This window comes from Salvelinus namaycush, chromosome 5 (genome assembly GCF_016432855.1).
Source record: "Salvelinus namaycush isolate Seneca chromosome 5, SaNama_1.0, whole genome shotgun sequence".
Taxonomy (NCBI): Eukaryota; Metazoa; Chordata; class Actinopteri; order Salmoniformes; family Salmonidae; genus Salvelinus; species Salvelinus namaycush.
Window position 1 is genome coordinate 12,762,097 of NC_052311.1, and position 15,601 is coordinate 12,777,697.

The 15,601-nt window shown below is 42.5% G+C and overlaps 1 protein-coding gene and 1 long non-coding RNA gene across 2 annotated transcripts; one reads left to right on the forward strand and one right to left on the reverse strand.

Moving 5' to 3' along the window:
• The first annotated feature begins 1,646 nt into the window (after positions 1-1,646).
• Positions 1,647-4,090, forward strand: LOC120047971. Its single transcript, XR_005476952.1, has 2 exons — positions 1,647-2,793; positions 3,070-4,090. It is a non-coding gene; the product is annotated as an uncharacterized LOC120047971 (long non-coding RNA).
• Positions 4,091-6,405: 2,315 nt separating this feature from the next.
• Positions 6,406-14,775, reverse strand: gpc2 (glypican 2). Its single transcript, XM_038992489.1, has 11 exons — positions 14,604-14,775; positions 10,670-10,828; positions 10,149-10,283; positions 9,675-9,850; positions 9,176-9,256; positions 8,882-9,047; positions 8,427-8,557; positions 7,775-7,921; positions 7,278-7,414; positions 6,898-7,070; positions 6,406-6,778 (listed from the first exon to the last, which is right to left on the reverse strand). The coding sequence occupies exons 1-11, from the start codon at positions 14,773-14,775 to the stop codon at positions 6,507-6,509; spliced, it is 1,749 nt and encodes a 582-aa protein (XP_038848417.1). The 3' UTR covers positions 6,406-6,506.
• Positions 14,776-15,601: the final 826 nt, after the last annotated feature.

Sequence of the window (15,601 nt, forward strand, 5' to 3'; positions counted from 1 at the left end):
GGATCCTGGGGCTAAACACCTCCCTCCAACTGGATCCTGGACTTCCTGATGGGCCGCCCCCAGGTGATGAGGGTAGGTACAGTTGAAGTTGGAAGTTTGCATATACCTTAGCCAAATACATTTAAACTCAGTTTTTCACAATTCCTGACATTTAATCCTAGTAAAAATCCCCTGTCTTAGGTCAGTTAGGATCACCACTTTATTTTAAGAATGTGACATGTCAGAATAATAGTAGAGAGAATTACTTATTTCAGCTTTTATTTCTTTCATCACATTCCCAGTGGGTAAGAAGTTTACATACACTCAATTAGTACTTGGTAGGATTGCCTTTAAATTGTTTAACCTCTCTGGTACAAGAATGTGAAATAACCCTACTCCTCAGCATCAAATAACAGAAATACTCATCATAAACATTGATAACAGATACAAGTGTTAAACATACGAATAAAGATAAACCTCTCCTTAATGCAACCGCTGTGTCAGATTTCAAAAAGGCTTTACGGCGAAAGCACACTTTGCGATCATGTTAGGTCAGCTCCTAGGCACAGAAACCCATACAGCCATTTTCTAACCAAGGAGAGGTGTCACAAAAGTCAGAAACAGCATTAAAATTAATCACTTACCTTTGATGATCTTCTGGTGGCACTTCCAGGTCTCCATGTTAGACAATACATGTTCGTTTTGTTCGATAATGTCCCTCTTTATGACCAAAAACCTCCTTTTTGTTTGCGCGTTTTGTCCAGTAATCCAAATGCACAAGGCGCGTGCACTAAGTCCAGACGAAAAGTCAAAAATAGTACAATACAAGTTTGTAGAAACATTCCCAAATTTTTTTTTATCAATCATCCAGTTGTTTTTGTCATAAATAATCAATAATATTTCAACCGGACAAAAGCTTCGTCAATAGGAAAGGAGAAACAAGAAAGGCGCATTCCCGATCAGGCACATGGCTGATGTCTGGAAATGTCCACTGTCCACTGATTGAAAGTGCTGTATCTGGCTTTTTTATGGCGGTTTTTGGAGCAGTGGCTTCTTCCTTGCTGAGTTTTACTGCGGATATAGATACTTTTCTACCTGTTTCCTCCAGCATCTTCACAAGTACCTTCGCTGTTGTTCTGGGATTGATTTTCACTTTTCGCCCCAAAGTACGTTCATCTTTAAGAGACAGAACGTGTCTTCTTCCTGAGCGGAATGACGGCTGCGTGGTCCCATGGTGTTTATACTTGCGTACTATTGTTTGTACAGATGAAAGTGGTACCTTCGGGCACTTGGAAATTTCTCCCAAGGATGAACCAGACTTGTGGAGGTCTACAATTATTTTTCTGAGGTCTTGGCTGATTTCTTTTGATTTTCCCATGATGTCAAGCAAAGAGGCACTGAGTTTGAAGGTAGGCCTTGAAATACATCCACGGGTACACATCCAATTGACTCAAATTATGTCAATTAGCCTATCAGAAGCTTCTAAAGCCATTACAACATTTTCTGGAATTTTCCAAGCTGTTTAAAGGCACAGTCAACTTAGTGTATGTAAACTTCTGACCCACTGGAATTGTGATACAGTGAATTATAAGTTACATCTGTCTGTAAACAATTGTTGGAAAAATTACTTGTGTCATGCACAAAGTAGATGCCCTAACCGACTTGCCAAAACTATAGTTTGTTAACAAGAATATTGTGGCGTGGTTGAAAAATGAGTTTGAATGACTCCAACCTAAGTGCATGTAAACTTCTGACTTCAACTGTAACTGAAGACATCGATGGAGTGGTTGGTGTACGTCGATTGACCTGTATGGTGGACGGAGAAAAGAAGTTCACGTCATCCATGCTACTGTTCTTTGATGAAGAGTCTCTCCTTCTCATATAAAGTTAGGATTCATGAGATACCCTGTAAGCGTTTGTGTCAAGTGTGTGCAGAAGGGAAGAATATCGTATGCCAGAAGAAGGGAAATGCTGCAAATGTGGAGGTGAACATGCGCTTGAATTCTTGGAGTGCCCTGGTGAATGACAATGAGGTGGCAAGGGTGAGGAGTGTTTTGCGTGTCTCCTATCCGGAGGTGATGAGAAAATTGAAAGGAACGAGTGGCGGCGAAGATGGTAATGGTACCACGACCAGTGAAAGTTTCTCATCAACGGAGGGATAGTAAAATGCTAAATGTTAAAAAGGTGGACTTCTTATTATTAAACTGTACCGCACAGTCAGAGAATTCGAAGAAAATTGGAATTGGACGTTTTATTTTGTATGATATCATTTTCCCCCTTTCCTGGAATGTTTTTTAAGTTTCTTATTGAGTACCCCAACCAGCTCGTGGCGGTAATGCACCATTAACATTGGATGCCAACCGCCGTTAAACCCCATCGAAGAAGTTTTCTGGGCTTGGACTTGAGCGGAGAAAGTCTCTGTGGGAATCGGACCCCTATGCAAGTGGCCATGTGTTATGTGATCGCACTAACCCAGTGTCTGCGGGAGGAGAAGTTTTACTGGTGTAACAGTGTTGCTTCCGTCCCTCTCCTCGCCCCTACCTGGGCTCGAACCAGGGACCCTCTGCACATCATCATTGGTACAACGCACATCTAGGAACTTTAGCTCCGCCAAGTAATGGACGTGATTTTTCCTGTATTCCTTCAGTTTGATGGCGTTTGCTGTCTCAACTAAATACTGTAAAGTAACTTCAGTTTGATGGCTTGATCGTGTGTTTGCAGGTGAGGCTGACAGGGTCATATTCCTCTCAGTAATGGTAGGACTGCTCCTGCTGGCTCTATTCGGCTTTCTGCTGTGGATGGTAACACAATGTGGTAATTCATACCGTGGAAGCCAAAGGAGGTGGGTGGGAGGAGCTATAGGACTGACTCCTTGAATGTATTAATGGAACACAAACGCCTCAAACATGAAAAACACGTTTGACTCCGTTCAATTGAGTCCATGCTATTATTCCATTACAATGAGCCCATCCTGCTATATCTCCTCCCACCAGCCTCTGGTGGAAGCTGAATATTGAAATGTCTGATCTTTTGTTTTGTGTTTACCCCAGATACAAATAAAGTTGTCTATTTTATCCTGTTGTCGTGCAGATGCATCAAGTACCCTGTGGCTAAGACGTACCACATCATGCATAAGAACACAGAGGAACGTCACCCCATTAGAGACTCCTCTTTGGGTCCAACTGGATAGGCACAGGAACTTTTATACACTTCAATACAATTAATTGAACAAAATAGTGAAAAAGCTAATTTTAAGATTGTGTATTGTGGGGGCTAAACTCATGACTATGATTACATTTCCATTATTAGCAGCATCTAGGCTGTCCACTTTGAAGAGCTGAGACAGCATGGCTATATAAGGAATGGAACATATAGGACCAAGGCCCGCTACCATTATAACATATACATCTGTCAGATGTGGGCGTTAACAAGCAAGAACTGAGACGGAAGATAATGGTGGAGAAAGGTCAAGGGAAGCTATTTCATATAGAGGGAGGGGATTATATACGTTATGCAAAGACGGAATACTATAAAGGCAGGGCTCTGTGATATGAGAATTGAGCTTTTTCCATGGAATTGCTCGGCTGTTACTCTGTAATAAAGTCTAACTGAATCTAAGTTCCGGTATCGGTGCAAATATTTGACTCAATATTTTTCCACAACAGTATGTACACCAATGTTTACAAGCTTAGCAACTCTTTTGAAGAGCCCCCCCAAATATACATAATTTCATGGTTTTCCCTTTTTTAACTTGTTTGTTTTTTAGTGGTTGTATTGATATCATACTGTACCTGTGAATCTGTCTGACTGCCATGTGGATATTAATACAAAAATGAACACTAACATTATCCCCACTAGTAGCAAGAATAAAGTTACCAGAAGAGACTTGAATTCTGAAAACAGTAAAAATTGATTTACAGGCACAACATTTTCTTGACAGTTTAATGAAACGGAGTAATCTATTTCCCAAAATTGTTACATCTTAAAGTTGTACTATCCTTTTACAGTAATGGAATGTGGTATCTTATATGGGAGTGTTGATATGAGGTCATAGTGGTTCCACTAACAGACTAGAAACCAAACTTTTTTTGAATAAAAACAAATCGCCATACAGTGACCACTCATTCATTTGAATTGTGCACTTTGATAGTCAAATGCATCTATCATCGTTGAATTTAATAATGATGCTTCATTAATAAACAGTGAAAATCCATATTTAGACCTGGCATACATAACCACTCCCACACAGACTTACTATCCTAACGTACAAGGTTAAGCACCTTAGGAAACATATAATCGCCTCAAACAAGGGATCCTGCAATTTTTCATTAAAACAAGAAAAAAAAGAGGTGTGCTTGAATGTTCTCAATACATTGTTATTGAATTAACCATCTTCACTTTTCTATTACACTTCTCTTTTTACACACTTTCATTACCTTTTCAACCTTGCGTCTCTTGAATCAAGTCGATCTGTCTCTACTTTGTAGAGCTTTTTCTATTAAGTTATGATTTAATACTTGCTGTAAATGTTTGCTCTATGCTTGGTGGAGACTTGAATATCATTGGCTACTTTTTCTCATCTTTAACCAGTCTTGTGTCATATCAGTTTTATTGAAGTTCCAAGTCAAACACTCACTTTCTCTCAACCCTCGCTGTTGTGTTAGTAAATGAGACATTTAGGAAAGAATTGTCTGAGGTACATTTAACGTGGCTTTTCTTTAGGGTTAAGACACTCACCACACCTCCATTATACACTTTTATCAATCACACATTTCTTTAACACTCAGAGCTCATTCAACCAAGCGGCCATTGGGATTTTGTTGCTTTTTAGAAAAGTTCATACAAAAGTTTAAAGACTAAGAGCACCATTTTGTAACATCTATCAACACCCCATTCCTTCTTTCTTTACTAAGCCTTACTCAAACGATACAAAACCACACAGACACACGCTGCTCCCAACCTATCATGAGTCTCAGGTACAATCTCTCCACGGAAGATCTCATGGGAAAATTTTGACGAAGGCTATTCCAGTGGTTCTCAAATATCCCTGGTTAATATCCCGGCTTCAAACAAAGACACATGAAATGCTTGTCCAGCGGTGTGGTGAGGAGAAATTATTCAGTAAAAATGCTATTCTACTTTTTCAAGGACACGTTATTGTAAGCTTTCTGACAGACAGTGCAACACAATCCTCTCCTTAATGCACTGCTCCCATAAAAAAAACATTGACTTGCTTTATTTACACATCAGTTTGTCTGTTTAGAAGGAGACCTAAGTTTGTGATAAGCAACTGATTCCACAATGAAGTGGCAATGTTACATGCCAATGTTACAAGGAGGTTGTCATCTGAGATGCACATTCCATAGAAACCAGCATACATAGGGGACCTCCAGGACCAGGATTTGGGGGAAATACTGCCCCTAAAACTTCCAATCAATTCCTGCATCGACATAAAACAACACTTATATCAATAAATAAAAAAATACAAATAAACTGAATAAATTAGCAATCACTTCAGGGCAGGCTCCACAAAATGGTGGCATGCTCTAAGCACATTCCTAATAAGACCCTGACCTTACCGTTTATCTTTTCTTTCACTACAAGTTATACCTTCCACAACTGACTAAAGTATGTGGAGGCTTTAACATTAAGTTGTAATTTTATTGCTGAGTGGACAGTGCTCGTGTCTATTTCTATGGGCACAAGCACTGTCCATGACACAAACTGTTCACACCCCTCTAGTTGGCAAAGAACATTTTTACTATTTTAAAGATAATTTCCTGCTATTCTACACGTTTTGCCATGGGGTGGAGAGAAAATGTTGCAGTTTTAAAGCTAATTAGCTGCAAATCTACACATTTTGTTCATGTAATACCTGAGGGACTCAAACATTACAACAAATTCAATGGGCTAAAAAACATTAGCTGACATGGGTTAGTTCAGGGCTGCCCAACCCTCTTCCTTGAGATCTACCCTCCTGTGGGTTTTCAGTCCAACCCTAATTTAAAACACCTGATTCTACTAATTAGCTGCTCAACAAGACCTTAACTAGCTTAATCAGATATGCAAAATTAGGGTTGGACTGAAAACCTACAGGACAGTAGATCTCCAGGAAGAGGGTTGGGCAGCCCTGGGTTAGTTGATCTGCAACTTGCACCCCACAATTTGGGAACTATTGGGATAGGCAATCATAGGAAATGTAACTTCCCTTGTGCTTGAATACTTTTTCCACAAGGAGATTATTTTGTGCTGGATTCATGGACATTTTAGATTCAACTCCTCTCTTTCTCCTGTAGAATAAGCAAACGTATCTACTGTCATTGTGCTGATGATTAAATATCCCTCAACCAAACCTCAGCTGGATCGTATTCAATAGGCACCAAACAGAAGAAACTGCCTGAAACAAGGTGGGATTGACTGGATTTATCCAATAAGAAATGCTTATTTTCATTTTGTGTTTCAAATTTTTTTTTCTTCTTTATTTGCCATAATGAACACAACCCTGAGCTTCAGGCTGTAGTAACTGGCTATCTCCAAATGGGGGAGACAGTGACCATAACTGATAACCAAAACAAAACCGCCAGCGAGAAGGCGGCTGGCCGGCTGACCGCTGAGATGGACCGTCCCTTGCTCCTGTTCCACTTTGATCCGGTTCGGTCTCTGACCCGCGGGGGCTTGATGGGTGTCTGGGGGTTAAGTGGGGGCTTACTGTAGGGAGGGGAGTAGGGCCTGTAGCCAGGCCAATCATCACTGTACCTCTCCCCTCCGCCGCCTGATCCACTGCCCTCATCGACCTCACCTTCAGGGAGAAGGGCAGTTAAAGAGTGCAAATGTTGGGGGAGACAGTAGTAATAGGATTAGAACGGGATGACGATATTATAATATTTCTGTTGGGTGGTGGGGGGGGGGGGGACTTACTGTCCATGAAGTCAGTATCCTGTCCAGCCTGTGCATGTTTCAGTCTGTTGGTGGCTACTCTGAGCTCCATGATGAGCTGTCTGGTCCTCACGTCTGGCCTGGCAGTGTCCACCTCTACCTCTGGGTTATTGATCTGACTCATCAGCCCATCGCCTGTCACGTCAGGGAGGTACCTGATACACACATCAAAATGACATAGCTACAGCACTGAAACTAATATCAATATGATAACAAAACACTAAATATCAGTATGATACATTCTTAGTTACCTGCTCGCACGCACAAATCTCCATCTTCTCTCTCCCCCTTGGACTAACATCCTCCTCCACCTTTACATCTGTCTCTTATCAAACACCCACCACCCCCTGGTCCACACCCACCTCCCCCTGGTCTGTCCATTCCAGCAGCGGTCCTCGTTGGTGACGTCGGCGGCCACGTTCTTGTCGTTGCAGATGGTGTGTGGGAGGGACACCCAGAAGCCTCGCATGGGCCGCAGTCGCTCCTTCAGATCTGACACCTGGAGGCGGGCGGACGGAAACTGGTTGATGCAGTCTGTAAAGTAAACCCTTATATAGCTGTTGAACATATGGAGGTGGGAAGCTCATTTTAGCCACATCCTCGTCATCAAACAAACTAGAATGTACTGTATATAAATGGCTGTTGGTATGGCTGTTGTTGAACATATGGACAGAGAGAGCTAACATGGGCATAAACTACAAAAATAATTGTCTTGAATATTAATGGCAGGTAAGAACTCATCTCTGCCGCTCCATCTCCTCTCCCCCCTTCTCTTCCCCCCTCTCCTCTTTCCTCTCACACCTCACTCTCCTTTTTCCTCCTCTCCTTTCCTGATCTTCCCTCTCCTCTCCCCTCCTACCAGTCGGTCCAGGTTGGTGCCAGCAGCAGTGGTGGGCTTCTCCTCAGGGCTGAACGTACGGAAGGGTCTCCTGTTGCCCCCTGACTCCTTGGGGGAGCGCCGAGAACGGCCCGGGGCCAGTCTGGGACTCCCACAGCCCTGGAACACCTAGAGCCAAACCACAGAGATAAAGCTATGTATCTATATTGATGTATCTCTGCAACAATAAGGGTGAAACATGGATTTAAGAAAAAATAGCATCCCAATATTATCACGTACGTTAATAATGGTAGACAGTGGATACTTAAATTAAGAACAATATGAAGAATAATATGAAAAGTAGTAAAATTGCACTATGCAGTTTTTACAGGTACTTCCACAATTGATCAAGCAAAACAAAGGGGTTTTGGACCCAAAATGGTCTACCATGGGCAGTAATACAACTGTTAAACGTTAAGTCTTGTTTCAACCTAGGATGACAGCTGATGTGCATCTTATCAGCCATTCTATTATCTATATTCTATGATGTACATTCTATGATCTATATTCTATTGCACTGTGGATGTATAGCACATTCTTTTAATTTCCCTCCATCCCCTCCTCCCTCCATCCCCTCCTCCTCCCTCCATCCCCTCCTCCTCCCTCCATCCCCTCCTCCTCCCTCCATCCCTGCCTTAGTGGAGGTGGCGATGCTGTTCTCCTGCATGTGCATGATGGCCTCGGACACTTTAACAGAGATGGAGTCTGCAGCCAGCTCCATGTTAAAAGGCCCCTCCAGCTTCTCAGATACTTGATACAGAGCATCTGACAGAGTAGAGAGAGAGAGAGAGAGATGAAAGATGGAGCATTGAATAAAAGTGTGAAAACAAAAGGATGAAGGTAGGAAAGGGAAGAGATCTAATAAGAAAGATATACATTTTGTTTTTATGATGGGTGCAATGTTCAAAACGTTAGATAGAAATGCAATGTATAGAATAGGCATGACTAATTTATTCTGTAGAATAGAAATGCGAGTAGGTTCTATACAGTACATTTCTACATGCATCAGGTTTAACATCCCCTCTACCGAATCAGCCCAACAAAAGCCACCCACACCCCCGCTAATGCCCGCCTCCAATCTCCACTCACCAATGAAATTGTTCCACTCAGTGTCCAGATCGGCTGTATTGGCCAGGCAGCCCTTCATCACATTGAGGCAGAGGGCGTGGCAGGGGCGCAGGGAGGGCATGCCTCGACACAATGGGCAGTACCACTGACGCATCAGGGCACGCACACACCCCGCACCAGCACTCAACTGAAGGAGGAGACGAAGAGCAGAAGGTGTAGGATGTTAGGGAGATCAACGGAACCACTAAAAGCAGACCAATAGAAGACAGAGTATTCTTCTTAATATAAGTGCACGGCCACATACACACAGTGTACCTTTGCTGCCTTGTTGACAATGTCACGGCCTATGGCCAAGCCTTGAACCAGTGCTCTGGCTGCAATGAATGCCCTGGACACCTGAATGAAAGAGAGATCAGCTAATAACTTCTGACACAAATCTACTCTACTGTATATCAATGCACTCAGTTCATTGTTTTCAAATAGTTCTCTCTAATACGATCGCCTATGTGTTACTGTAACGTTATCGTTGAGTTTCAGTGGTGATTTGAATTACTTATCACACCGGCTTCTTTTGTTAATTATGGTGACAAACATTACAAATTGGACCAATTTAGACGGATAATTCAATCAAATTACAAAATAACATATTGGTTTTCTTACCCTGTAAGCAGTCTATGGACAAGGTAATACCAGTCTATGCTTTGGTTTTGTTAACCCAAATTCCAAAATGACATATTGGTAAACTATGCCTTTAATATTATTAAATATAAATGATGTTAGTTTTCAGTTGATATACCAACCAAGTCTGCCTGACCTGTAAGCCTAGTTTCCGGGGCAGGTCCCCAAAGGGCTGCAGCTGCTCTGCATGTTTGTTGACACACTCCAGGTACTCGTCACTGAACTGGTACTGGGGGTTGACCAGAGAGAAGACCCGCTCCACCAGTCTGGACCAGAACTCTGACAGCACCTCTGTCAGGCTCACACTGCCCCCTGTAGACAAAAGAGGGAAAACATTTAGCAAAATAAATTGAAAATTTGCATTTCTTGTTGGACAAGTCCAAGTACTCATTCCCTGTTTCAGTCAGTTTGGTGCCTAATGAAAATGTCCCTAGGTTAGGTCAGTCTGTTTCTACTTGTTCAGACATTTTGTTGTCGTCTTGTCAAACAAGGCAAAGATGTAGCATTGTCAAACTGATGAGATGGTGAGGGACATGTACTATAGTGACACAAGTACACAAATGCAAAGTCCAACAAGAGAGGAGAGAGAGAGAACGGTGTCCCCACTAACCTGAGTAGTATCGACGGAGCTCCACAAACAGCTCCTGGAAGACATTGGCGTTCTGGGTGAAGAGGCGCCCGTAGGTCTTAGTAAACATTTGATTCATGGACTTTTCAGACAAGTCTATGAGCTCCCTGAAGAACTCTGAGAGAAGAGAGGAAGGAATGAGATGGTCAAAAGCACGATACGGGGTAGACAAGTTCGTAGTCCGACACCACTGGGATTCAATACCACATTCTCACCAGTTCTCCACATCCCAAAGAAGAATTCAGTACCACTAAACCATAAGTTGTTTTGATTCAGTGGTTTCACTGGCAGTTACTCAGGTCTCAAGAACCATTGTCAAGAATAAGCTAGCTATGACTAGCTGATCACCACTATAGGATATTAGTCTAGCAATAAAGGTACTTTTAGCCCTCTCAATAGAGAACATTTTACATACCACTCCTCAATGTTGTCATTTTACATCACACTATTTACAGTGTTCCCTTATGCATCCTTATTATGATTGGATTTGCATTCCAGCTCACCGTCAAACTTGCGGTGCCTCTGTGTGAAAGTGGTGAGAAGGAACTGGCTGGTGTCGTCGATGGCCGACAGGAAGTCCGTCTCACTCTGATGGGCCAGAGTTTCCTCCATCTGACTGGAGCAGCAGGTGTAGTCCTGGGGACACAGACGCAGATGCTCGCCTGGACCAATAGAAAAACAGACAGGGTCAGATGCGAGCCAATCACAGACTTGGACAAGAGGTGTGTTGGCATATTGAGGTGTTCACCTGAACCAAAGGTAAAACAAGACGGGATCAGATACGAGCCAATCAGAGACAAGAGGTGTGGGCAGATGCACTAATGGTGAAGACCAAAGGATACAGCAGCGCTTGCTTTGACGTCATCAGCACTGTGAAGTCAACTTATGGTTATGGTTTAGGGGAGACATTTAGGCTACCTCAAATAAATCAGTATTTTTACCTCCTTTAGATAGTATGAAATGAGAGGGGGAGACGTAGAAAGAAGGGCTGATTCGCACCCACACTGACGGTGATGCATATGTGCTTGATGCGACCGCGTTACCTGCTAGACCAGCCTCAGAAACAGGTTTCTTCCCAAAATGACTTACCACCACTGCACATAAATGAGCAATGTATTAGGGCTTTGGTGATGATAACAGTATCGCAATATTTTACATGGATCTTTTTTCTTTACACGAAGAAGACCAAACTCTTTGGTCCTTTAAAAACCTGCTCCATGTAAAATATTTTGTGCTATATCTTGGAAAGTAAATAAATGTGGATGACAACATAATTATGTTTGTTTCCAAAATTAGGGCTTTTTTCCTAAAGAAGTTAAGTCCACTTTGTGTTTTGTTTCCTTGCCACGATACTAACAAGTATCCCCCAGCCCTACAATGTATCATATGAGAAATTCCACATTATCAAGAACTGATCATTCTACCCTGATTCTACCTTGATTCTATCTTTATTGGAAAATATCAATTACCCTTCATTGTGCCATGCTACCATGATTTTTCAAATGCTTTCATTCAATATAATAGCTCACAAATTAGGCCTACTGTGTTCATTCATTGAATGTCTATCAGTTTAGAACACCCACCAACTCTACCAATGTGGCAGTGGTTCTTCTGATCAGGCACTTATCCTTCTTCTTAATCTGTCTGTCATTAATACAGCCTTATTAAACATAAGGTAGTAATTGAAAATGGGCATTTATAAACATGATTTATTAAAACACAATCCATGGTGGCATCCCAAATGGCTCACTATTCCCTATATAGTGTACTACTTTCGACCAGGACACATAGGGAAATAGTTAAAAGTAGTGCACTAGATATGGAATAGGGAGCCATTTGGAACGTAACCCATGTCTTTGTTCACCAATACCCAGGTTGGACTGGGTATTACCGGCGGTAATGATATGCAAACATTAACGACCAGTAACAAGTCGGCGATCTCCAATGTCTCAACATGGGTGGAAAAAACATCGTATTGGAGGCAAACATAATATTACTCAATGATACCAACACCTGATTATTTCCCCCCCCCGAAAAACTTGGAGTGAGGATCCCAACTCCAACCTTTTATTTTTGGCTCTAGCTTTGATTTCTCCTCTGTTGCTCATTACCAGCCCTATCTCATTCCTCCAATTCTGCTCTCCCTCTCATAATCCCTCCTTCTCTCGGCCATCTGCTCCCCTGGCCCACGGGACAAGAAGAGCCAAGACCCAGACAGAGATAACCAGACACACAATCAATATTGCAGTTCCCACATTCAACAATCACATATAGCCTACAGTCAAACCACTCAAACAAACCCTCATACATACGAAGGCGTGCAAAGCAGTACAACAAAAATCAACATTTGCCTCCCAAATGACACTTTAAAAAAGGGGCAATCAGCAGTTGCTACATACATTTTTGGACTTATAAATTATTTATATATACCCATTGATTCTTGAAGAATATAACTTAGAAATGCCTCATGAGCTTTGTTCAACTGTCATACCCCATCAGAACCAAAAATACACTACATGAACAAAAGTATGTGGGACACCGGCTCGTCGAACATCTCATTCCAAAATCATGGGCATTAATATGGAGTTGGTCCCCCTTTGCTGCTATAACAGCCCACTCTTCTGGGAAGGCTTTCCACTAGATGTTGGAACATTGCTGCGGGGACTTGCTTCCATTCAGCCACAAGAGCATTAGTGAGGTCGGGCACTGATGTTGGGCGATTAGGCCTGGCTCGCAGTCGGTGTTCCAATTCATCCCAAAGGTGTTCGATGGGGTTGAGGTCAGGGCTCTGTGCAGGCCTGTCAAGTTCTTCCACACTGATCTCAACAAACCATTTCTGTATGGACCTCGCTTTGTGCATGGGGGCATTGTCATGCTGAATCAGCAAAGGGCCTTACCCAAACTGTTGCCACAAAGTTGGAAGCACAGAATCGTCTAGAATGTCATTGTATGCTGTAGCGTTAAGATCTCTCTTCACTAGAACTAAGCGGCCTAGCCCGAATGATAAAAAACAGCCCCAGACCATTATTCATCCTCCACCAAACTTTACATTTGGCACTACGCATTCGGGCAGTAATTCGGGCAGGTAATGTTCTCCTGGCATCCCGGATTTGTCAGTCGGACTGCCAGATGGTGAAGCGTGCCTCATCACTCCAGAAAACACGTTTCCACTGCTTCAGAGTCCAATGGCGGCGAGCTTTACACCACTCCAGGTGACGCTTGGCATTGCACATGGTGATCTTAGGCTTAGGCTGTTAGGCCATGGAAACCCATTTCATGAATCTCCTGGCAAACAGTTATTGTGCTGACGTTGTTTCCAGAGGCAGTTTAGAACTCGGTGGTGATAGTGTTGCAACCAAGGACTGACAATTTTTACACGATCCAGCACTCGGCGGTCCCGTTCTGTGAGCTTGTGTGGCCTACTACTTCACAGCTGAGCCATGGTGCTCCTAGACTTTTCTACTTCACAATAACTGCACTTACAGATGACCGGGGCAGCTCTAGCAGGGCAGAAATTTGACAAACTTACTGGTTGGAATTATATCCACGTTGATAGTCACTGAGCTCTTCAGGAAGGCCATTCTACTGCCAATGTCTGTTTATGGAGATTGCATGGCTGTGTGCTCAATTTTATACACCTGTCAGCAACAGGTGTGGCTGAAATAGCCGAATCCACTAATTAGAAGGGGTGTCCACATACTTTTGTGTGTGTGTAATTTTATATAAAAGCTTCTTTTACTCCAACTTTTGTAAACAAATAAAATGTAAACAAAGACTATACAGCCTCAAAACATGGTTAAAACTATAATTTCGATATCATGGTCAGTCCTTGGATCCATAGCTCTGTCTATGAATTTGGGAGTGATTACATTTCTCCAGCCCCTTCCCTCAGCTTTTTACGGAAACAGAGGCGAGGATGCTGTTTTGTTATTGTTTCAAAATGCCGATTGCCGCTTTAAATATCCACAGCTCACTATCTTTGTCTGTCTGTTCTCTCACTTGAGCTCTCACACACACCCATTGACAATGTCCCATGATAATGCAACAACTAACAGCAGTTCTCAAGTGTCACATGCACAAAACACTAATTATAATAAAAGCCGTCTTCAAAAAAATAAAAAAAGGTTGACAATGATTATTTTCTTTCAGTCATTCCCAGATCAGTCTAAAACAGCCATACTAATTAGGGGCGAGGCTCTTTGTTACACACCGGTGTTAGCAATTTACTCATCCCATAAATAAGCCTTCCTGACAGACAAACCTGTTAATTCTCAATTTCGCTTTGTTCAGCAGTTTCGATCACATGGCATATTATCCAGTAAGGCTATACCAAGCAGTCTCTCAAACCCTTCATGTTGTGTAAAATAACATATAGCCTACGTTTGATGATTATTTTAAATCAATAACCACCAGTTTACTTTGAATAGCCCGTCTTACCGGAGATTTGAGTCAGCGGGGCAGTGTTCGTACTGTAGCCCTTCTCTGCGTACACATGCCGTGTCTCCGAGCAACTCCTACCCGCTGTTACCGGGCCCCAAGTCCATGACAGGGCAGCCAGCGTGCAGAGCAACACCGGGGGGTACTTCTGAGCATATAGCCGGGAAACCATCTTCCACTGTGACAGTGTCACTCACGGTAAATAGGCGAATTAATGGTTGACAAAAGATTGGCGACCAGGCAGCTCAAAAATGCCAAAAGTATCGAGATACAAACTAAGGCAAATAAATCCCTCGGAAAATCTATGGAATTATCTTCAGTTCCCCATTTTGTCTGTGAAAAGAAACACCCCAATAACTTCCAAAGATCAACTAGTCAAAATTTTTGCAGAAGAAAAATAAATACATTGACAATTGGTCTGGGTGCCGTGAATAAATGCGCGCCTGGTTTGTCGGGTGCTCAGGTCCCACCCGGTGTTTTCTCCATCCCTTGTCTAGCTATCTGCTTCAGAACAATGAGCGGTGCAGCACGAGGAGGGCCGAAAGGGGTGAGGTGCGGCCATAGGGGGGCTGTTATAGGAGAGCCACCGCAAGGTCCTAAATTCGCAACCGCCAGTCTGAACTATTATTTTGGAGCCACTACAACCCCATGCGAAAAATTAATCACCCTTTTCTACATTAAAAAACCCCCACAAATCTATTGCCGGCACACAATTTAAATAGACTCGAATCAAAATCTCGCTGTTCTAAGATTTTTATAAGTTTATTGACTTGCATACCTGAAGAATAATTAATCCCGTATTTGCATTTCTGAAGGTCACATGCAAAATAATGATGTCCAGCCACCAGACAGTTTTGCAATTTGGGTATGTCATACAAGATGCAACCGTTTCCATTGCCAGCAAGTAGGTCTATTTACAGAAAAATCCATTGGCTAATGCAAACAGGCTTTTCCATTGAATTGTTCTTTTTTAAATTATTATTAATTGCTTGATTACA